This window comes from Sebastes fasciatus, chromosome 12 (genome assembly GCF_043250625.1).
Source record: "Sebastes fasciatus isolate fSebFas1 chromosome 12, fSebFas1.pri, whole genome shotgun sequence".
Lineage (NCBI taxonomy): Eukaryota > Metazoa > Chordata > Actinopteri > Perciformes > Sebastidae > Sebastes > Sebastes fasciatus.
In genome coordinates, this window is record NC_133806.1 from 12,032,081 (window position 1) to 12,055,566 (window position 23,486).

The 23,486-nt window shown below is 41.8% G+C and overlaps 2 protein-coding genes across 5 annotated transcripts in view; one reads left to right on the top strand and one right to left on the bottom strand.

Moving 5' to 3' along the window:
- LOC141778726 (polycomb protein SCMH1) overlaps positions 1–11,565 on the top strand; it is a 79,642-nt gene extending 68,077 nt beyond the window's left edge. For all 4 annotated transcript variants that reach the window (XM_074653136.1, XM_074653134.1, XM_074653137.1 and 1 more), the window contains 7 exons: positions 259–385; positions 655–855; positions 1,204–1,374; positions 3,496–3,618; positions 7,820–7,951; positions 9,670–9,803; positions 10,686–11,565. In XM_074653136.1, coding sequence (XP_074509237.1) covers positions 259–385; positions 655–855; positions 1,204–1,374; positions 3,496–3,618; positions 7,820–7,951; positions 9,670–9,803; positions 10,686–10,805 — 1,008 coding nt within the window. In that variant the 3' untranslated portion in view covers positions 10,806–11,565. The remainder of the gene's footprint in view (positions 1–258; positions 386–654; positions 856–1,203; positions 1,375–3,495; positions 3,619–7,819; positions 7,952–9,669; positions 9,804–10,685) is intronic.
- Positions 11,566–19,889: 8,324 nt separating this feature from the next.
- cited4b (Cbp/p300-interacting transactivator, with Glu/Asp-rich carboxy-terminal domain, 4b) lies at positions 19,890–22,787 on the bottom strand. The gene is made up of 2 exons (XM_074653138.1): positions 22,562–22,787; positions 19,890–21,646 (listed from the first exon to the last, which is right to left on the bottom strand). The coding sequence occupies exon 2, from the start codon at positions 21,635–21,637 to the stop codon at positions 20,789–20,791; it is 849 nt and encodes a 282-aa protein (XP_074509239.1). The 5' UTR covers positions 21,638–21,646; positions 22,562–22,787; the 3' UTR covers positions 19,890–20,788.
- Between the last annotated feature and the right edge of the window lie 699 nt (positions 22,788–23,486).

The following is a 23,486-nucleotide window of genomic DNA, read 5'->3' on the forward strand; positions in this document are numbered from 1 at the left end:
CACAATAAGTCAGAAACAATCGTACGCAGCCGCCGTGCACAACACACAGACACATTCTGGGGCGGACATGCTTCAAACTCATGACGTGAGTGGTACAGGAGCGAAATTGAAGCTGGATGGAGCGAGAGATAAGGCAATGCTCAAACCTCTCTGCGCTCCATCCAACAGTTCAAATCAGTACATCATTTGTACTGACGGTAACGGACCAGCAAAGAGGCCAATGCTATAAAATGTCTGAATGTGTGTGTTTGTATCCAGAGGAAACCGCGCGTGGTACCTAATCCAGTCCCCACGTCTCCCACCAGCAGCACTCCAGAGCCCGACACCAGCACTGTGCCTCTGGACAACGCCACCATCCCCAACTCTGCACTACAGGCCCCCACAGGTACCTGACGTCCACAGACATGGACACACTGCACATTGTTATTGATGGGTAGACCTGTCTGGGATGTTCAGGGCATCTGTCATGCTGTCACACACACACTGTCACCTTTTTGTGCTGTGTTGGCAACAGAATCTGACATTAACACACGTAAACAAGGTTTAGAATAGACTTTTTTTTTTTTTTTATTAAATTACAATAACATTTTGTTGATCAAATAAGTCACATACTCTTTGATATTGACTCCTCTGCTTGTTGCTTTCCCCCCCTAGTTTGTGTGTACCTAAACAAGTACGGCAAGGTGGGACCCCATTTGGACCAGCGGCGTATCCAGCAGCTCCCGGACCACTTTGGGCCAGGCCGGGCCTCCTCGGTGCTTCAGCAGTGTGTTCAGGCTTGTGTGGACTCCGCCCACAACCAGGCCACCGTCTTCTCCTGCCTCAAGTCTGGGCAAGGAGGTGAAGTCATTTCAGGTGGGGATTAAACTCTCGTTATATAAAGGACTATGATTTTTCTCTCCCATCGCTCTTCTGCTTCAGTGGAAAGTTCTCATGAAACGTTGCTTTATTGTTACTTGTTTGTTGTGGAGATCACATCTTTCTTCAATTAACAGAATGTAGTGCTGTTGTCAAAAAGAAAACCACCAGAAAACTACCAGACCATGTGGTGCATTTATTTATGTTGTAATTGTTACATAAAATGTGAGGTCTAAATACCTTTGTGTAAAGCTCACTCTCACTCTCACTCATCAGCAAACGGGTTCTTTTACTCATTTTTTCCATCTTACACTGAATTGAACAGAATTTGTTTGCCCTGTCCAGCCTGCTTTGACCAGCAGCAACACACCCTGACCCTGCCCACAGTCAGCAGTGTCACCTACGTCCTCCGCTTCCTGGAGAAACTCTGCCACAACCTTCACTGCGATCCTCTGTTTGGCAGCCAGCCTGTAGCCAGAGGAGGCCTTCACTACGACAGTCACACGTACACTACAGGTCAGTGCTGCTGTTCTCCTGCTGCTGTGCCTTCACATTAAGGATGGCAACGATACCAGAAATTTAGTAGTCGATACCGAAACCAGTGAAATTCCACGATTCTCGATACCACGGTAAAATAACAAAAGTAATACAATAAATCCCATGTACTTCAACATTCACTCCTTTATTACGGTTTGCATACTGGTTTTACTGTTAGGAGGTTCAGGTCATAATTCTCTCTCTGTTATCTATTTTATATTGCTGTGAAAACATCTTCTTCAAACAACTGGATCTATTCAAGTTTCTTGCAAACTACATTTTGCAAGATTACATTTGAACACATCATGATAACATCAGAATTTACCTTCACCCAACATTGTTTTTACTGAATAGAGCCTGAGCACATCATAATGTAAATCAATGGCACCTCCTGTGTTGACATCAGCGGGACGGGAGCTAGTTAACGTTAGCTGTTCTTGCATAAAGCTAACAGCTAACGTTAACGAGCTGTCGTCTTGCCGATTTCAACACGATTTGTTGTTCGCAATGTAGCATATCAGGAAAGAAATAGGGTGCATCCCCTGAATGCATTGATAGTGCATTTTCTATCGTCCCTCCCCGGGATGGCGGGACACCATTAGTCTCGAACCCTGAAGGTGACTGGTAATGTAAAAAAACGAGTACTGTCACACTTTTTGGGGGGGGATTTGGCATCGACTAGATACCGAATTATTGGTTCTCCTGACGTCTTTTCTTATTTATTTATTTTTTATTTATTTATTTGCATGTATATAAAACTGCACAAAATCCAGTCAATGAAAAAAAAAGAAGAAATGTGTCAGGAGAGGTCAAAAATCCACAGGCTTATACAAACCACCTCCCCTTAACCCCAGGAGAATAAAAACAATAAAAAAAGGAAGAAAGATCTAAACTAACATAATTTTTAAAATACAACAAAAGTTAAACAACAACAAGAAATACACAAAATGTGCAGAAAACTCCTAACCAAACAGTGGAAAACAATCCAATAAAATCAATGAAATACATACAAAAAAACAGTACAGAAGAAAAGAAAATATATCTTAACATATCAAAAGATAATTAGATATCATTAATTAAATGTGATGATAATTTCTTTTTAAAATGTTCTAACGACAACGAGCTCTTGATAACGTGTATTTCGGTGTTCCATATTTGTACACCACGATATCTGAGGGAGGACTGGCCATGTTTTGTTTTGTAAAAAAACGTCTCTTCTTCACATGCACATCTACATTGTGATAATATTTGGTGAATGCAATCACCATATTTGATTTACAGCAGGTAAGTTGAGATTTTTGTCAGTTTGAAGGCATTTTTTATGATGCTGGAAACCAAAAGGAAGACTACACATTTTCCAGATAGCAGTTAAGATTGCAAGTGTACATATTGTAGTTGACAAGAATATCAGTGACACATAATACATTTAATATAGATTATACTTTTAATGTCTTAATAAACCAACCGTTGGGGTACCAGTACTGGTCTTTTCATTTTGTGTTATTTTTTTGTAAGTTCTTTAGTAAGATAAAAACTCCCCACAGCAAAAAGAAAATCTTGCCTTACTCATGTGGAGAAGTTGGCAGTAACGTTCTAAGAAACAAATCTTGCAAATACTCGAGGGAGGTGCACCACATGCCTCCCCTGAGTATCTATTTTACACGGCTGTACAAAAGGCAAATAACTTGTGCCGTGCCTAGAGTTTGGATTTCTTGGGAACGAGATAAATCAAATCATAAAAGAAATTTTGTTGGCTACCAGCTGTACAGCCATTATTTACAAGTGTGCTGACAACAGGGTTCTTTATTAGTGTTATTAGTTAGTGGGGTAAAAGAAGTTGCATGAAATATGCTGTTCATTGCTGTGATGATTGTTGAATGCTGTAGATCTCCTCCTATCATACATCCTACAAGTCAAAACCTTCTAGTGTGATCATGTAGAGATGAAACTACTTTATTACAATATCTATTAGTTTCCTAAAGCAATTAATTAGTTATTAGTGTAACCAAATGATTTACAATGTGGTCCACTTATCTGTACCTTTCTCACCTCTTAACTGCGTCATCTGTGCCTGTTTCCTCCATGTGTGCTGGGTTTCAGAGAGGAGAAGTTTTGGAGACAGCCTAACGACGGGCCCGGGCCGAGGCACCAAGCGGTTCCTCCAGGACTACAATAGTCCACTTCCTCAGAAACTGTCCAAAATCTCCCGGCACTCCACCGACGGTATGTTACTTTGGTGATTGTCGTGATTTATGATTTTTTTTTTCCACCCCGGGCCTCATTCCTGTACCTCATAAATTATAAAGAGGACAGATTTTCTTCTTGTTTGTATTCAGAGCAAGTGGAAAAATATGTTTCTCCTACTATGGGCTTTGGTTTTATTAGTAGTCAGACAGCAGCCATATCTGGACAAAGAACACTGTCAGTACACATAGCTGGATTTTTCGAGTTTGCTCACTCCTAATAAGTAAACTTTATTAACACTTTTAATGATTGGGTTCAAATTCACTAATATAACAGTAATAAAAGATGTGTCCTATATACACTCACCGGCCACTTTATTAGGTACAAGGTGTACCTAATAAAGTGGCCGGTGCTAGTACCGGGTGGTCTTCTGCTGCTGTAGCCCATCTGCTTCAAGGTTGGACGTGTTGTGCGTTCAGAGATGGTATTCTGCATACCTTGGTTGTAACGAGTGGTTATTTGAGTTACTGTTGCCTTTCTATCATCTCGAACCACTGCCCATTCTCCTCTGACCTCCGGTTATGTACAAAATCAAAGGCTGTGTCTGCCTAACACTGTGATTTCACCTGAGAAAATGCAGACAAATCTAACATCTGAACTGAAGTGACTTAAAGAGGCTGCGGTGACTGTTTTCAGTAACTACCTCATTAAAATAAGTATAAAGGACAAAGGATGGGTCACCTATGCAACTATGTGTAACTACAATGTGTCGGTTAACAGCTAAACGATGGACAAACTTGTAAATGAAACATATTTATAAAGACAGCTGGACACGCTGAGTGTTTGTTGCAGAGGAGTGCTGCAGGAATGTCTTGAGTTGAGATAAGAGGATCTGCAGGAGCAGCTGCACAGCCAGGGAGCAGGTTGACCAGAGCAGCATCACCACAGGAGACCTTTTAATTCAACAGCTCAGATCATACATCACTCAGCTGCTGGAGCATCTACACAGAAACATTTAGACATGTATAGCGCCAATTCCTCCTGACTCGCAGTTTGCATTTACCTGGGCCGGGGAGGGGGCATCTGCAGATGATTATGAAGCACATGGGAGAAGTTTGCTTTCTGGCAGAAATCCCTTCTCCCAACAGCGTTTATGAAGCACGGACACACAACATAACAAGGCTAACGTTAGCTACATATGCAAGTTGTGGAGGTGGGCATGGCTGGTATTCAGCAGCTTTTTTGTCCTAGGCAATATGGTAAAATCGCTATATATGGCTATCAAGCTATATGCTGTATATTTACATAAACAAAGAGTCTTCCCATGAGTTTGCGCCTCCGAAAAATGCATATAGAGGGAAAAACCGACGAGACTCACCTACAACAGCGGGAAGTTTGCGCAGCCATGACCGGATGTAATCCTTGAATGCAGGCGTTACGATAGGTGTCGAAATAAAAACCACTCAGATTTTCATTTTTTTTAATTTTCTAAAACAACTCCAAAATCTTCATGTGAATGTGAGTGTGAATGTTTGTCTGTCTCTATGTGTCTGCCCTGTGAAAGTCTGGCGACCTGTCCAGGGTGTAACCTGCCTTTGCCAGGGCTCTGAAATTAGCACCCGCCACCCGCCAAACGCAGGTAAATTGTTTGCAGTGGCGGGTAAAATCGTCAGGCCGTCTGCCACTTTGGCCGACAGGGAAATGGGAAACGAAAAGTTGTCCGATTCCTTGGAATCGCATGCCTCTGTGACTATCGAATCCCCCTTATTGATGTTTTCCGACAGTTACGCATGCACAATTACGTAACACCATACGCACGCTATATCATGTTTCAGTTTGTTTGGGATCAAAACCAGCGTGGCGCTACTAAACCTGAGGGGACACATCCTATTCTTCCCTGATAATGCTATATTGTGAACAACAAATCTGTGTTGAAATTGGCAGAAAAAGAGCTTGTTAACGTTGGCTGTTAGTAGCCGGTGGGCAGCACAGTCCTGCTTGGCTAAATAACGTAGCTAACAGCTCACAGATACCATTGAGTTACATTATTATTCGTTCAAGCTCTATTAAAAAATTCATTTTAAAAATCAGTATTGTGCAAAGGTAAATTATAACGTTATCATGACGTGTTAGAATGTAATCTTATAAAATGTAGTTTTTTGGCCAGAAACTTGAACAAATACAGTTGTTTGAAGGGGATATATTTCAAAAGTGGCAGATGGAATTTCTGAGTGGCAGACACATTTAACACTTGCCTGGCATTTAGGGGAAAAAAGTAAATTTCAGAACCTGCCTACGCCCAATGACTGGGCTCCAGCCCCCCTGGGACCCTGAATAGGATAATGGGTTACAGATGATGGATGGATGAATGAAAACTGAACTGATAAGCGTTACACAGACCCTGCTGTTCCTTGCTAGTAAATTTCTGTTTTTAAAAGTACACTAAAATCAAAGGGTTCCACTGATTAAACAAGCCTTCCACTCGTGTGTGTATAGTATTTATTTATACAATCAGTGGCTCTCAACTCTAATACTGCACCACGTTTTATGAAGCACATTTAAATTCTAATAATCGACTGCTCAGTTGTCCAGTAAAGCCTCATATCATCATATTTAGGAGGTAGTAAAACAGAAGAAGCTCTTGGCTCAGGAGTGAGTCGTATTAAGTTCTGGAGCAGGAGGTTAATCATTTAATCATCTTTCAATTTCCTTAGATTTTAATTAAGTTAATGGAATATTTGAAGAGATTTATATAAAAGGGTAATATCCCCCTTTAAAAGGGCCTTCCACTTTTACAGAAGGCCAGAACACACACTCAAATCACTGTCATACTTTCTGAGGGTTATAGGCATATCGCTGTGAAATATGTCACACAGTGCATGGAGCATTTTAATCACTATATTTATACTAGATCTTTTTTAGGCTGGCGACCACTTTTTGTAATGTTTCCCACCTTTCATGCACAGAATGCAACACTAAATGCTTTACAATTCAACAGCAAAAACAAGTGTACAAAAGTTTACAGTATCTAAAAATGAGAGAAAATCATAAAAGATTAAAAACATACAGCTGCTAGTTATAGGTTATATTAAAAATATATGTTTTGAGTTGTCGTCAGTAAGTCTAACATTTAAAGGCCGTGAGTGTTCCATATTTTCGGGGCGAAGTGGCTAAAAGTAGAGTACCCAAAGGTTTTTGTGGTGATCTTGGGAAAAGTTAAATGAGCAGCTTTAGAGGATCTTAGGATTCATGGAGAATCATAAAAAACAATATAAAAGGGGGTGAGGCCATTTAGTGCCTTAAAGAGTAACTTCGGTATTTTTCAACCTGGACCCTATTTTCCCATGTTTCTGTCGTAGTGACTAATGTGTACAACAATTTTTTAAATTTTTCCAGTATTGGGGGATAACGCTGTAACTGTCAGCCTTGAAATGAGCTGCGAGTGCAAGTGAGCAGCGTCAGTGTAACATTACGTTCACTAAAAATGCTTGTTTTTTCCCTGACAGGCTCAAATTGTTATTATAAGTGTCTGACATTATTTAAAGGACCCTACTTGTGTCCCAGTCCCGCTCAAGGAGAAGTCTCGTTGTGAAATCAGAATATCCGTATCCGTATACTATAAATGTCAGACACTTACAATAACAATCAGAACCTGTCATGCAAAAACAAGCACTTTTAGTGGATGTAAATGACAGTGCCAGCTTGCCCCAATAGCACCATAATACAGCCTGTGAGCCGCTGCTGTCTACAGCGCTCTCCCTCAATACTGGACCAATTTCAGTCGTCAATTTTTGTTCAATTGTTGTCCCTATTAGTCAGTTAGACACAAAAACTTGGGAAAATAGGGTCCAGGTTGAAAAATACCGAAGTTGCCCTTTAAAAAACTAAGAGAAAGACTTTAAAATCAGTTCTAAAAGATACCAGTGTAGGTTACATGAAACAGGAGCTATATGGTCTCTCATTTTAGTTTTTTAATCTAAGGCCAAGACTAGTCTTAATTCAAGTTTATGCAACTGGTCCTTGGTCTACTAAGTCTAATGTTGAATGTGGATTTAAATTGTTATTTATGGTTGAGAATAGTATTCTGGGATTGTTTGGCTGTGATAATGTTGGAGAAATGGGCTCGTCTCTCATCTCGCACTGCTCTATTTCATTTAGTGATAAGTTCTTTATATATGTTCTGGTGGACAGTCAGTGTGTTTATTTCATCTCACTGCTGAGTCTTATGTGTGTCCCTCAGGCGAGTCCTTCATGGAGAAGAATGTCGCCACATCAGAGCACTTAAAGAAGAGCCCTCTCTCTCCAAACTCGACGGTACAAACTCCCGGCCTGAGGTCTCCCTCCAAGCTGCTGCATCATAACAACTCTACAGGTAGGAAGAGACATTGATACAGGAAACATTGTCGCAGTGTGCGTTTGCACAACATTTCAGTGCTTCAGTGACGCGATTGAATTGCTCCTAATGGTTACCTTGCACGGCAGCTGTCCTGTCAGGCTTCAAGTATTGCAATTGTGTGGACCAATTAGTGTCCCGTGAGGAGCTCCTCATAGCTACAGGCATGGTTTAGGTCTGTGTGACAACACGGGGAGGCACCATTGTTGTTCAAAACAACCTCCTGAAGAGGTTAGCGTAGATGCTATAATAACGTCAGTTATATCAGAACTGGAGAGTATTTCTTCATTGAAAGAAGAGCAAAGAGTGGCATTGAAGGTTTTTCTCAATGGAATAGATGTTTTCGTTCCTCTCTCAGCTGGCTTCGGCAAGAATTTGAAGTATCTTTTGAAAGTGCCTGCCCTTTTCCAAACAGCGTTCAATGACGGCTTCTCAGATGGTTCTGTGTAACAAAGCATCAGGTTACCTGAATGGGCGATCAGACCCAAAAGAGACCTGTATTTAAAACAAAAAATGGGAAGATGAGTTTGAATGCTTGTCAAAAAAAATAAAATACTGAAACAGGATTTCAAAACTCTGGAAAGTTGTCACGGCAACAATAATTGTTTTCTTTCATTGCGAAGGTTGAGGTAAACTGTAGAAATACGGCATTCACGTTGCAAAATAATCTACCAGCAACATGCGCTTGCTCATATTCAATTGGCCAACATAACACTTTGCCAGATGACGACCCTGCATTTATTTTTTTGCCGGAGCCCTCTGCATTTTGACCTCTGCTGCGTCGCCAGAAAGGCCCCATTCCAATGAATGAGGGGGCTGTGTTTGTCTGAACGCAGCCTTAAATCAGAAGATTCATATTGACTCAACTGTAAGTAGGCTTTAACCAATACAGTTTTTAAAGCTGATAATGATTTGTGTCACATCTTATAGTAGGTGAATAGAGTGTTGAATAGCTGAAAAGATGAATAACGCTTATAGATTTAAAGCTTTTAAACCTCTCTAAATCACTTTAGGTGGTGGATATAGTCTATAAACAGTGGATTTGTTCTTTTTATACAACATTCTGTGTCAAGGTTGTAGTCAAATGTGTTTGTCGGCAATTCACATGATTATAAATTAAAGTTAAATAGGCCCATGATCAACAAGTAGTATTTTTCTTAATGTTATTTTGGTAATGCAAGATTAAGTGTACTATAGTGCTTGGTGAGTTAAAGCTGCAGTCGGTAAATTTAAGCAAATATGATAAAAATGTAATCCTTTTTATAAAACGGTCACTATATCCTGACAGTAGTGTATGAGACCGATAATCTGCTCATAATGGCATTTGTAAGATTTCACAGCACTGAAGGAAAACAACCAATCAGAGCTGAGGAGTCTCTACAGCAGCTGTCAATCACTGCTCATGAAATTTGCAAAGAGAAATAGGCATTACAGTAACAGAATATTGATTCATATTTGATCAGCGCTGCCAAGTTTGACTGTTTGATTAAAGTTTGCGAGTTTCGTGAGCAGCGATTGACAGCTGCTGTAGAGACTGCTCAGCTCTTATTGGTTGTTTTGGGTGAAAACTTGCAAATGCTAATATGAGCATTAGGAGGAGGCAGAGGAACATGTTGTTTTTCACAAATTACATCATATTTGCTCAAAGTGACCGACTGCAGCTTTAATGGATCAATGATTGTCTTCATGGATTTCAGGTTCAGGCAGTTTCCGGGAGAGCCCGAGGCCGAGTGGTCAGGACCCCAACCTGTGGACAGTGGAGGATGTCATGCAGTATATCAGAGATATCGACCCAGTGCTGGCACCACATGCTGACCTATTCAGAAAACATGTATGTATTTTCTCATAGTGTAAAAGATGATTAGTTAAAATAACTGTATTCTGCATTAGAAAATATAAACTTAAGTATATATAGTGTATAGTATATATACACTTTTTAGATTACACTAGACAATGATTTTTGTTTAGTACATTTGCACAGATAGTTTGGGTGTTTTGAAGTGGGGTTGTATGAGGTATTATAGTCAGTGTGTTACCTACAGTAGATGACGGTCGGCACGCCCCCAGTTTGGAGAAACAGACAGGAGTTACCGCACGGAAGCAAAGCAACGTACTGCTGTGGACGGGGCCGGCAGCAAAACGTATTTAAGCCACCTAAAAGAAATCTATTGGTTTAAGTGTACGCAATATTTAGAATATTTTCAGCGCTTTATCTTGCCGTCAGACAGCCTTTTCCGACGGGGAACTGAAGCCATTGTATCCATCTGTGCTCTGACCAAAGCCACCAGACTCCACTTTTTTCAATGGAGTCTGGTTGCTTTGGAGAGAGCATAGATAACAGCTTCAGTTCCTCACTGGAAACATAGACTGTATAGCCGTCTCACAGCAAGGTAAACCGGTGAAAAAATTCTAAATATAGCATACACTTAAACTGATATTGAATTATTTTTTTTAGGTGGGCTTTTCTTTTAAGTGGCTAAAATAAGTTTTCCTGCCGGCCCTGTCCACAGCAGTACATTGCTTTGTTTCTTTGCAGTAGCTCCTTCTCCAAGCCGGGGGCGTGCCGACTGTCATCTACTGTAGGTAATACACTGACTATGGATAAGTACCTCATACAACACCCCTTCAAAACACCTAAACTATCCCTTTAAGTTGTTGGACAGCTTTGCTAAAGAACAATTCTTTCAATTTCTCCTCCCTCTCTCTGCGACAGGAGATTGACGGCAAAGCACTCCTGTTGCTGCGTAGCGACATGATGATGAAATACATGGGCTTGAAGCTCGGTCCCGCGCTCAAACTCACCTTCCACATCGACAAGCTCAAGCGGGCTTGAGGAGGTCCACCGAGCAGCCGCAGCCTTCCAAAGGACTAAACTCCAACCCCATCTCCCTGTTCTAGGATCAGTATATCATGCACTACATATTGGACATGTACTGACCATTTACATGTAGCAGCTTCCATCGGACCACCATATCTGGTATTATATACCCTGTCCTGACCTCATCCAATGAGGAATGTTTATTTTGTGTAGCACAATCCAGCCCTAAGGCAGCATGGGATACGTAGGATCACCCACTCGTCCGTCATTTCATTTGCATTTCAGTATAACTTGAAGAGTCATACGTGGCCATTTTAACTGTAAAAGGCTGTTTTTGGCCTGCTTTTATTATGTTTCATTTATTCTGTACATTTCATATTTTGTACTTCATGGATATATAAACTTGTATTTTTGCCTTTTTCAACAGTTTGTGTGGGATATGCTAAAAGAACCTTAAAGGAAGAAAAGAAAGCATTCATCCCAATACTTGGGACGCTTCTGGTTAACGTCTCAGTTTGAGGCACGATTTTGCAGCTGCAACAATATTAATTATGGGGAGGAAAAACACGTTTTATGAAAGGAAGAAAATCACTTTATTCTGAAAATACTGCCATGAGGAAATCGGTTTCTTTATTCTTATTCTGGATGTTGTTTACAATGCCTTGTCTTGTCTATGTTATTTGTACTTTTTTAATTTTTATACTATATTATTAGAGTTCCTACATGGAGAGCCCTATCATACTTAACATTGTTCAATAAATATATAATAATTCAACTGTTGGTTTATTTTTTTCTGTGCTTTTTGTTCTGTAATGCCGACCTTTAAACCTTCAGTAGGCACAACGGTTTTGGCATCATTGGGCAAAAGTTTCATAATAACCTTTCAGCATATTGTAATTCAAGTGTTCTGAGAGAAAACTAGACTTCTGCTCCTCCTCATGGCTCTGTTTTTGAGGCGAGAAATAGTCATTACAGTAACAGAATATTGATTCATATTTGATCAGTGCTGCCTAGTTTGACCGTTTGATTGAAATTTGTGAGTGATTGACAGCTGCTCAGAGACAGCAGGCTCCAGCTCGGCTCTGATTGGTTGTTTTCCTCCGGTCTGTGAAATCTTGCAGATGCCATTAGGAGCACCGGAGGACACAGAGGCACATTCATTTTTCAATTACCTGTCTCATGCACTACTGTCAGGATATAATGAGCGTTCTATAAAAATATATTTTTTTTAATCATATTTGCTATCCACTGCTGCTTTAAAGCCACAATTTGTGATTACATCTTGTTTACATAGTTTTGTTCACTTCTTGTATTAATTAGCGCACTATTTTTGTCCCTTTAATTGCCTGACCTTTTCGTAAAGACTAAGTTTGACAAGTCTGACATTTTGAGACTGTAAATGCTTTTTTATAATTATTTTACTACTTAGTAAATTATTAATTCCTAATTTGATTTTGAAAAATGCATTTAGTGCCATATACTATTTTTTTTTAATGTAGTTACAATAGTTTGCCAACAGGGAGCAGCACAGCCTCGTCTACCTTTTTGCAGTCGTGTCTCCTTGCTGTTTCTCCTTGGGATTCACTGACATGCGCTGCCATGGGTGGCCATATCTCCATCTGGTAGACTCAGCATGATAATCTCAGTGATATTTTTACATCATCTAAAGATTTCCTCATATAGTTATATTATTTTTGGTTGCTCCGTTGTCAGAATCTCCTGTATTTCTGTGCAGCTATTTCATGTATTGTCCATTATTCAAAGAGCCTCTCTTTTATGATTATGTCAAACCTATTGTTCATGCTGTTTCTGGTAAACGTTGCAGTCATTGTCTCTGTCGGTACATGAGTGGGCCATTAGGCTTGTGGGCGAAAAATGACTTGTCTACTGAAGCAACTCGGCAGAAAGACAAAAAAAAAAAAATCTAACCACATCCTCCTAGTGAAAACAGGAAAACATGTCACGTAAGGCTGAAAGCAGTGACCAAACCCACTGATTCTAACTGACATGGATGAGTATGAATGCATTTCTCTGTGTGTGAGCATATGACACATACTCACAATCTGTGCTGTGTGTTGTGTGTTATGCTCAGGCACATGTGACAAGCTCCGAGCTCGTGGCTGATGCCTGTGCTTGTTGATGTGTAATAGTAGCCAAAGTGTTGTGCGTGAAGCCAGCGCTATTTATAGAAATAACAGCTCCTTGTGCTGCATATTGTGTTTGTGAAGGTTGTGGAGCGAGATTTTACTTTAGCGCCTAACGCTACGGTGTGATTTTTATCAGGCGCCATTCTTGTGTGTTGCTGATGGGCCAGAAAGGCATAGAAGGTCTTTTAAAGTGTTGAGGTGACTATTCAACATGACTGGCTGGCTTCTCTGAAAACATACAAGATAGATTATCTTTATAGATATGACATACAGTGGTATTATGTACCTTGGGGGAATTCTGCCTGTGATATTTACCAACAATGCTGTGCAGTGCTCCTGAGTCATCCACTGTCTGCCCCAAAAGTTATAAAGCAGCTAGACAGTTTCACTATGCATGAAAGGAAGTTTTGCGGGCTCACAGATCAGTCATAACCGTGAGAAGAGAAAAAACGACTTTCCCAGGTCTCTGCTTCGGGTGTCATGTTATGGCATGGAAATACCGTATTCTCTACAGAGCCAGCATGGCATGGTGCAGCTCTTGCAGACAAGTGTTGGCACAGTTAGAGAGAGACAATACAAATAAAACAAGATGTTCAGTCCTCCACTCTCTCCAGCTGATACCAGAATTCCCAGCATGCCGTTGGGCTGACAGTGGAGGTGCTCTGGGGTGAGCGTCCTGCTGGTCTCAGTGTGTCTGCGAAGCCCTCAGTCATTAAAGAACATACTGAATTTGAAATTGTCAGGTTGATCTTTGGATCATGTTTCATGATTGTGCATTTTCTAAATGCTTCAAGAATTGTGAGTACACAGAAGCACTCTTCAGTAACTCCGGATATTAACTGTCCCTGTTTAAAGGTGCCCTATATGATATCCAGAGCATTAATATAGCAGCAAATAACTATTACTATTAACGATACTAGCTATGTATATAGAGGATTACTGTACATCTGAGCAGAGAATTAAGTCGCTCTCCCGCTGTGTGTGTTGTAAGAGCTTCTCTGTGCTTTGTTGACATCGCCGGGCCGGCCACGCGTGCTTTTAGTGCATGTTCATGCATGTCAGCGTGCCCCACTGGCTAGCTCACGACCGCAGCTCTGCACTGCTCTAATAGGGCGGTTACAGTCGATAACACTGAACCAAAGAAACGGTGCTGTTACGGAAGCGTAGAGCCCACCTACTGGTTCCCCCTCAGGTTAACACGGTTAGCTCTGTCAGAAGTGATGCCGTTGTGGTCACTGTTTGCGCTGTTAGCACCGTTAGCTGCTAGCTGCTGGCTCATCCGTCACCATGTCTAGAGCCGTGTGGAGGCAATAGAAATGTGTACTATATACAGTATATTATATAATTGTTATAATATTATATATTTAATATATATTATATATTTTATTATTTTGCAATGCAGTGAGTTCCACACATTCTGCAGACACTTTTGTCAGCTATTGGTCACCGGTAGAACAAAACTTCTGAGGGTTTATATAACCACGTAATGAGGGATGGAAAAGGAAAAATGTGATCACACCTCAGGGGAACCATGACATCTCAGGGAAGTACACCTAAAGCCTTTTTTTTAACAAAAAATGATGTTTCTCGTACATGATACTGACCGAAAATCTGATTTCCTTCTATAAATGAGGCCGCAGGCTTGCTTGCCTCCAGTTACTTCTGATTGGGAGATAAAATCTGCTAAGACCGTTGTCTTGACAGCCCTCACCCCGACACGCTCACACTCTGTCAGCCTCGTGCCTACAGATGGTGTGGGCCGGCTAATGTCAGGATTTTCCTACGAGGGAAATGTTGGTCACACGGCAGCGCGGGTATTATCTATCCATGAGTTTAAAAAAAAAGAAAAGAAAGCACAAATAAAATCACAAAAAAAACAACAAATACACAGGTGAATACGCCGAGCATATGATTTCCCTTTGGCATTAACACATTGATATCACAGTATATGGAGATTTCAGCAGCAGGATAACACAAAGCCTCACAAGAACTGCTCTCTTGTATTAAATCCACCCCCAGCCTATAGCCTGTTACTCTGTCTCTGGTAGCATGTGCTTGCCACTGTCACCAGATTAGCACGCAGGCTTAAAGCCCTGCTCACAAAGACACTGTGTACAGAACATAGCCTGTGCTAATACTGTTTCCCTCTATTCTAACCTACGAACCTGTAACTCTCCCGGGCAAGCTCACACAATATCCCTGCTTGCATTAAACGAGCCTGACTCAAATAAAATTGCCAGTACAGGAGGTGAACACAATATGAACTCCTGAAAAAGCCTTGCAACAAATACTACCTCTGTGAAGCTTATACTGTTCAATCTTTATTGAGGCTGTCAGATTCAGCTCTCCCATTATATTGTACAGTAAGGTGTTACGACAGGAATATCCCGTCAACAAAAATGTAATATTTAAAGCTTCAAATGGGTAGCATTTGTTTTGGATTGTACATTACTAAAGTGTTGCTGTTAAATGTTAGTATCTCCTCGTAATCTGCTTGGCAGGTTTTGACACATCAAACTGCTAAACGATAAAGCAGTTTAAAGGGTAATTTAAGCTCATTTCTATGGCTGAATCAGTTTGAATTACGTGATAAAAAAACCTTTTCCATCTGGTAATCCATGCAGTTAAAAAAAGTAATAATTAAAAAAGACAACATTTTAACAAGGGATGTCCCCAGTCTCAGTATGCGCTGACTCCAAGGTTAACTTTCTGCCACTGTTGCGAATATTTACCACCGTTGGACATTGTCGGGACACCTCGATGTGTTCGAGCCGGCTCGACGGAGAAGTGTCAGCTGTGTGCAGGAAAATAAATTATTTACACCCCCTCCTTCTACTTCAAAGAGCTGGCAAAAACCATTCAACCCCAGATTTTGGGGAGGGGGGGTCGGAGGAGGAGTTGCTAGTCACTAGGCAACCTCTATGTCACCTGCCCCGACATGCCAAAATCAGCAAACTTACCTCTGGAGCCTGCGTTCACATGGTATACACGGCTGCATTTAAAAAGCCTCCTCAGCTGGATTCATATGGAAAACAAAACAATTACCGAGACGCAGCTAAACTATGTGGCTCTGGGAAAGAAAGTGTGATGTGATTATATTGCTTTTCCCCTCGTGTGAGAAAGAGGAAAGGTTTTGTAGAGCTTAGAAGATGCTGAGCTTTACTAAAAAGCCCGGGAGCGGAATCCAACAGTGCAACAACTGATGTTTTCCAGAGCCTGTTGCGTTGAGATATCTTGTGATATGTTAGTGTTTTTGTGATGAGGTGTTGAAGCAAGAGTAGCGTCCAATAAGACTACATGTCAGGTGAAGATACAAGGTGACTGTTCAGCTAGAAAATCAGGAAGTTCGGCTTGAGCAACATGTCCACTGAATGAACCCTGCCCTGAGTGATCTGCTGTTTATCTGCCCCCTGCCAGCACACACACACACAGACACACACAGACACAGTCGTACACCACTACACACAGCCACACAAGGTTAACACAAAACATGCCAAAAACCTGCAAACTCTCTTGTTAAAGCAGACAAGTTCAAACATGTGCCCTCTTCACACGATATTCACACACAGAGATAGAAACATGCCCCTTGTTGTCAATAAATAACTCATCCTCTCATCTGGGAAACTGGAGTTTTCTTCTCACTCTCATTGTGAATTTCACTCTTTTGCTTCACAGTTATTCACACTGGGGGATTCTTGACATGACTCTTTTTTGTAAAAAAAAAGAATTAGCAGTAGCACTCCAATGAAAGGTAACACTCAGTGTCATGCTCTTTAGAAATGACTAATTTCCAGTACATGTTTATCTTTATTAAAAGGTGCTAAATGCGAGATTGGGAGCATTACTATTGCGTCCGCACAGCTCCCAACATGGCGACGGCTGATATCTAATGGTGCAAACGAGGCTAAAGGTTACAGCTAATAACGCCGTCCCGGGGGACTAATGAAAGTATTGCATTTTAATATTTTAAAGTTTATTGTAGTATTTTTTTAGGTATCATGAAGCAGCACTGTTTTAGCGTTTAGGTGAAGTTATTTGAAATTTTGAGCATGTTTAGCAGGCAAAGGAGGAGAATAGATGAGATGAGATGTGCTACACAAAGCTACAAATTTCTCTGTTAAAGTCAGATTTTTTAGATTAATCAGAAGACGTGTCTTATTTTTATACATTCCTTTAGTGACAGATGTTAGGACCTGGACACTATTCTATTTTTCTGCATTTAATGCAGTCAGAGACATTCATTTAAATCCATTGACAGATGAGACTTCAGTCTCTCGGTTTGAACAAACATCACTATGAAGTGTAGTGGTAGCAAATCATCTGACGTCAGAGACAAGATGAGGAGTTTAGTTTTGAAACAAAAGTATCGAACTGAGCCATGTTGTTTTTGAAAAAGCGGACATTTCAGAATGAAACGGATCACTTTTGGCGTTATCAGCTGTAAGCACCGTATGAGAACAGTGCCCGTTAGCTAGCCAGAGCAACACGCTCACATGAACTAACATGCCCTAAAAGGCATGTGTGGCCAGCCCGGCGATGTCAACAAAGCACAGAGAAGCTTGGATTACAACACACACACTTTGCTCAGGTAGACATTACTCTTCTATATCTATACATAGCAGATAGTTGTTTGCTGCTATATTAGTGCTCTGGATATCGTATAGAGTACCTTTAAGTACTATTTTCTGGATGTACTTTCACTCATGTGATTTTCTTATTTACACCAATAACAGATCTGCCATAATCTACCAACATACTGTAGGTGCAAGGATCACAATGACCAGAGATGACACATAAATCCGTTATCTTCTCCTGACTCCACACTGATATTGAGGTATCCCTGTTAGCCTGTTTGATCAGGTTGTGTGCTGATGCTGTGAGTGTGTGTGTGTGTGAAGACCTGGCCATGCGTGACAACAGCAAATGACCACCTATCCATCATTGGCGCTAAGGCCTCGAGATTACCTCGAGCTCAGGCTTGGCACCAGCTGGACCAAAGCCTGGAAAACAGTAAACTAGACAGTGCTCAATGCATAGACGTATACAGTTCACATACAGATATGTGGCAGCAGGGAGTAATGTTATCTGGATTGCATTTAACATACCACGCGTGGTGTTTATTGAAGGGCTTTAAGTGGAAAGTGTTGTGGGAAAACCCAGCTAAGAAATCCCCGAGGACTAGAACGAAACACCTAATTTCTGAATGTAAACTAGAGGGATCCTTATGTTTTCTCTCCCCCCTCCTTCTTATGTCTCTTTCACTTTGCCTCTCTCTGAGAATGTGGCTTTTGGTCTGTGACTTATATTGAGAAACCAGCGAGCTGCCACAGGAAGACACACAGCGTTGTATTGAGCAGTTGATGTGGGTGGGCCGAAAACGAGAGAGAGCAAGAAGTAACTGTAAACGTCTCCGAGTGTCCCACCCTGCTTAGCATGCGTCTAGACCGGCCCCTGTGAGGCAGGCGGCAGTCATAACAAGGGATTGGGAGAGCAAACAGGGCTGTTTGGCGTAGTTAACCATTCGTCTCTGCAGTCACAATCAAGCAACAAAAACCTCTGCATTTAATTGGGGCTAAACAAGGAGCTCACAGTGCAGCATACAATTATGAGATATGTGAGGCGACAGAGTTCTGACTGTGTGCCAACGTGCCCCATGTGCCTCACACCAGAAGACCATCTCACCAGATTGGCACTGGGCAAGGGGACCTGCAACCGTTACGAAGCACCGTGCCAAGGCTGTTGGCCTACTTATGAGCCATTCTCTTGACAGCGCAAAGCCAAGAAAATCCACACACATACACACCCTTAAGCTAGTCTCTGTTACTTGAAACAAGCCCACATTCAGGCCAGGATATTTCAGTTTGGATCATCCGTGATAACCAAGTTTCAAATCGAGCAGCCTTTAACACAATTGGACAAATGAGGCTGCTTTAAGAGCAGACTGGACTCCAAAAAAAAAAAAATTGAGCAATCAGCAAACTCTATTCCTGTAACAGTGCTCTCATTTTCCCCTCGTTACTCACTAAAGATGCCTTTGTTGACAATGTGAAAAGCTAGACGCGGTGATGACATTCCCAACATGACCTCAATCAAGCGTTTTCATAGCCCGCAGGCACGAAACAATCCAGCAAACTCACCCACCGCAGTGAATCTCTTTACCCTCATTTCATAATGAACGCAATTATATGAGGGAAATTGTTTTACTCCTCAAAACTGGCTGCGGCTAAAACTGGAGAGGGGTTGCTCTGAATTTGTCATTTGTTATTATTTACAGCCAATAGTCTCTGACCAGAGAGCAGCGCTGTCTTTGAGTCAGGGCTTACAAGCTTTAAGTCAGTTAAACCCCCATCAAGGTAAGCATTCTTTGGTCATTTTCACCTCCCCCCCCAACCACACACACACACATTACTCTTTACACACAGAAAAAGAAACAAATGTTTTTGGTGCTGTAGAGAAACCAGTATTATTCAAATGCTGCTTTTGTAAGCCCACCAACCTTTGAATGAATATCTTGCCATTATGGTAAACACGCTTAACGCCTATGTCAGTGCATGGCATTTGCTTCGAACACCACCAAGAAAAACATTGAATAGTAAATCACATTTGGCGATCACTACCTGAGATGTAATATCAGATGTACACCGACATATAATACAGCTCCTCATTTGCTAAGCAGCAGAGAAACATGTCGGTATCACCGCATGTCAATCATGTTCCTATCAGTGACCTTATTAGCGATGAAAAGGGAAAATATAGGATACTGAAAACTGATTTGATTATATATCCTCGCAAAGCATACATTTTATATCCGTTTAAATGTTTCCATCCCAGACTGGAAAGGAAGTGAGGTTTCCCTTCACCCACAGGTTAACTTAAGCACTTATCTATTAGCTCCCCGCTGCCCGGGGGGGGGGGGGGGAGAACTGTGCAATGAATGGAAAAGCAGGCCACATTTCTATCCAGGCCATCTTTATTGATCCTCAAAACCCCCTTCACAAAGACCATCCCCCCATCTTGACCACAAAAAGGGGACAATATAAACAACCAATAAATAAGAATCTGCGCGATTAAGGCGGTTCTACATCTCCAATAGAACACAACAGTGTGGACATGTTGGAGTTATACAGCTTCATACAGTAAAAGCAGTAGGTTTTTTTTTGAGAACATCACATCTAAAAAGGCAGCACTTTAACAAAAGTGAACCGTTTTTAAAAGCTGGATGAGGCTCCCATTCAAATGAGATCTATCGCGTCTGACTTATGATAGAAAATCCAGGCTCTCTTTTGGATGACCTTGTCATCTGAGCTTATTTAAATACTAGGCCAAATAGAATGAGAAAAAAAAAAATCATGAGCAGAGAACTTAATTTAAATTTTCTCCCCCATCCTACTCTCAGAAAGAAAAAAAAAATCATTAAAACCACTTGGTTCCCAAAAAATGGAGAGGGTGGTTGTTCTTTATATCAGTTTTCTCAGATAGGAATAAATAAATACACCTTTTTAACTGGTAAACTGTCATGGAGTCCAGGCTAGGAGGCTACACAGTGTCATAGCATTGTTCAGAGTGGCTTTTAAGAATTTCAGCATTTCTTTATTACATTCATGTCCAGGAAATGGGAGAGGTGGAGCTCGGCCTTGAAAAGCCAGCCGCCCTCTGGCCACTAGCACATGTGAGACTGTGTGTTCCCTGTGGATATCCAGAGTTCTCTTCTGTACACCCGGGCGCCGCAACCGGGGCTTAGTTGTACAGGGAGGTGCTCACTAAATAAAAAGCGAAGAGATGAGCACTCTTCATCCACCCTGGACAATTCTTATGTCTCCATTTGTGCCCCATTCACCAAATCAGGTCCTCTCAGCAACTAACGGTGCTGGGCTGCTGTTTGCTGACAAAGTCTGAGATGAAGTCAAACTCATTCTGGCCCAGGAAGAGTTCTGGCAGCTCCTGGACCCGATCCAGGCCCAGCTCCATGACCAGCGAGGTCAGAACCTCCTCGTCAATCATGTCCGCGTCCATGCCGTTCAGGGCCAGGGCCGGCCCGGCCATGTGCTGCATGCTCGCCAGCTGGGCCGGGTTCATGCGGTACTGGGTCGTGGCCCCCATGTGGTTCCCACCCATAGGCCCCAGTGGATGTCCGTGGTACTGGGTGTTGAGTTTTTGCAGCTGCATGCTGGCCATGAGCTGCTGGGACGTTAACCCTCCTCCGTTCATGAACTGTTGTTGCTGCTGCGGGTGCTGGGCTTGCTGCTGCTGCTGCGGGTGCTGGGCTTGCTGCTGCTGCTGCGGGTGCTGGGCTTGTTGCTGGTGCTGCTGCTGTTGTTGGTGCTGCTGCTGTGGGTGCATGTGATGCTGCTGCTGCTGCTGCTGCTGCTGAGGGTGATGCTGCTGCTGCTGGGGCTGCCCGTTATACATCATGTTCCCAGAGGTCATCTGGTGGTGACCCATCTGGGCCCCGTTCAGCTGTCCGTTCATAGGTCCGCCGACCATGGCCTGCCGCTGCCTCATGGCGGTCTCCATGTTGGCCTGGACGCCTCCGCCGCCGCCGTAGTGCATCATCTGGCCGTTGGGCAGCGCCCGCATGCCCTGCTGGTTGGCATGCTGCTGGTGACCCGCCGGCAGGCCGCCATTCATGCCCATCCTGTAACCGTGGAGACTGGCGCCCGCTGAGCTGTGATTCATGGGCATCATCAGATGGTCTGCCATGCCTCCTGTCTATACGAACAAGAAGAGGAGACGCTTGTTAGAACATCGCACGGGGCAGACGAGATGTTTGGGAAAGCTGGATCAAGACTGACATGGCATATGTATAGCTGTCCATTTTAACCACTAAGATGCACAACACAATAGTACCATGTGTGAATGCAATGATATGGTTCATACCCATTTGACTTCTCTTATAAGTGACCACACAATTCACCTTCATAGAAAATCATTTTCCTTGTAATGTCACACCTCCAAGTTAAACCACTGAAACGCTTCCTTCCAGGGCAAATAAATAGAAATATCTGCAAGGTTGTTTTGCCTTTTTTGGGGGGCGACCACTGAACATCTTTACTGGCATGTTTAGTCTTCCCTACAAAAAACCTCCCCTCCTCTTTGTGCCAAAAAGGGAATGAACGCCCAGGTCGGAATTACAGGTTAAAACATACATTGTTTGGGTACATTTTTTTTTTTTCCTCCACCAGCTAGATAATTCATGCACGACGAGGATCGACTAAAAAAAAGGGAGGAAAAATGCGTGCATCGCATTAATGCATTGCTTAAATAAATCCCATCTTATGTTGCATCTATGTCAGCTGAGGCAGAGGAGGGGAAAAAATCGGTTACATTTTACGCACGTAAGGTTGCAACAAAGAACACTGACATCATGCAACATCTCTCCACACAACAGCTGAATCACCACATTTTCTAACAAGGCATCAAACCCAACAAAAGGCTTTTCCCCCCCACCAATCACTTTGCACCGATTTGTTTAAATGTTTTGCATTGAATCATCTTCCACTGTAGAATAATATTATCCATTTGAAACAAGGAGAATGCAAACAATGGAGCAGCAGCAGCAGCAGACCACCACACACACTGAAAAAAAAACCGATTCCTCCAACAAATCAATCCGCTAACACTTACCACGTATCCGCTACGTTTCTCACAAAGTTGCGCGACTTTGCTTCGTCTATTTGAACAGTTTTCCCTCCTGCAAAAGGCGAAGCTCCTCTTCAATCTTACAGTGTGTATTCCTCAGGGTTACGCTTCATGCTCGAGCTGAAGGAGGACGGTGTAGCACAAAGACTGCCGCATCAGATCTTGAAACGACTGCCTATTTTCTGGGTCAACTCAGGGATTATGTACATCTAAAAAGCTCAGAGGAAGGCAGTCGGTGGAGAGGTGGAGCCTCGGTTCCTGCCTCTTCTTTGTTCCTATTGGCCCTACTTAATAGAATTGTGCATGGGCGTAGAAAGAGAGAGGGGCTGCTGTTGGAGAGCTGTGACACACACAGGAGCCAATTTAAATAACCTCCTCTCCACTCTTCTTTCTTTCTTTATCTTTATCTTGTTTGTCTTCATAAGTAGTAGCTGCTGCTGCTGCTGTGGTTGAATAATGACAATACAAGTTGTTATTAATGATAGATAGATATGCATGTACAGTACATATACAGAACACATACCTTTTAAATACAATTCTTAAAAATGTTTACACAGTATTTATAATTTTTGACTGTGATTTCTACATTTTTCTGTTTCTTTTTATCTTAAGTTAACTTTACTTGTACATCCCTTATACGGTATAAGAGCAAAGTAAACTTTACTTATTTTCAGTTATAATATTAAATATATATGTATATAATTTATTATATTATTTTTAACTACAATGTCTACATTTTTCCTTTTTTTTTTTTACCTATTTTCATTTATATATTTTATCACAATGTTGCACCGTTACCCAGCACCGTATACACAATTTTTTTAGTATATACATTTTTGTTTTTATTTCACACTTGCTTGAGTAGATAGATAGATAGATAGATAGATATATAGATAGATAGATAGATAGA

Coding starts and splice junctions, on each gene's coding strand:
- cited4b (XM_074653138.1), bottom strand. CDS start 21,637: ATGGCAGACCATCTGATGATGCCCATGAATCACAGCTCAGCGGGCGCC.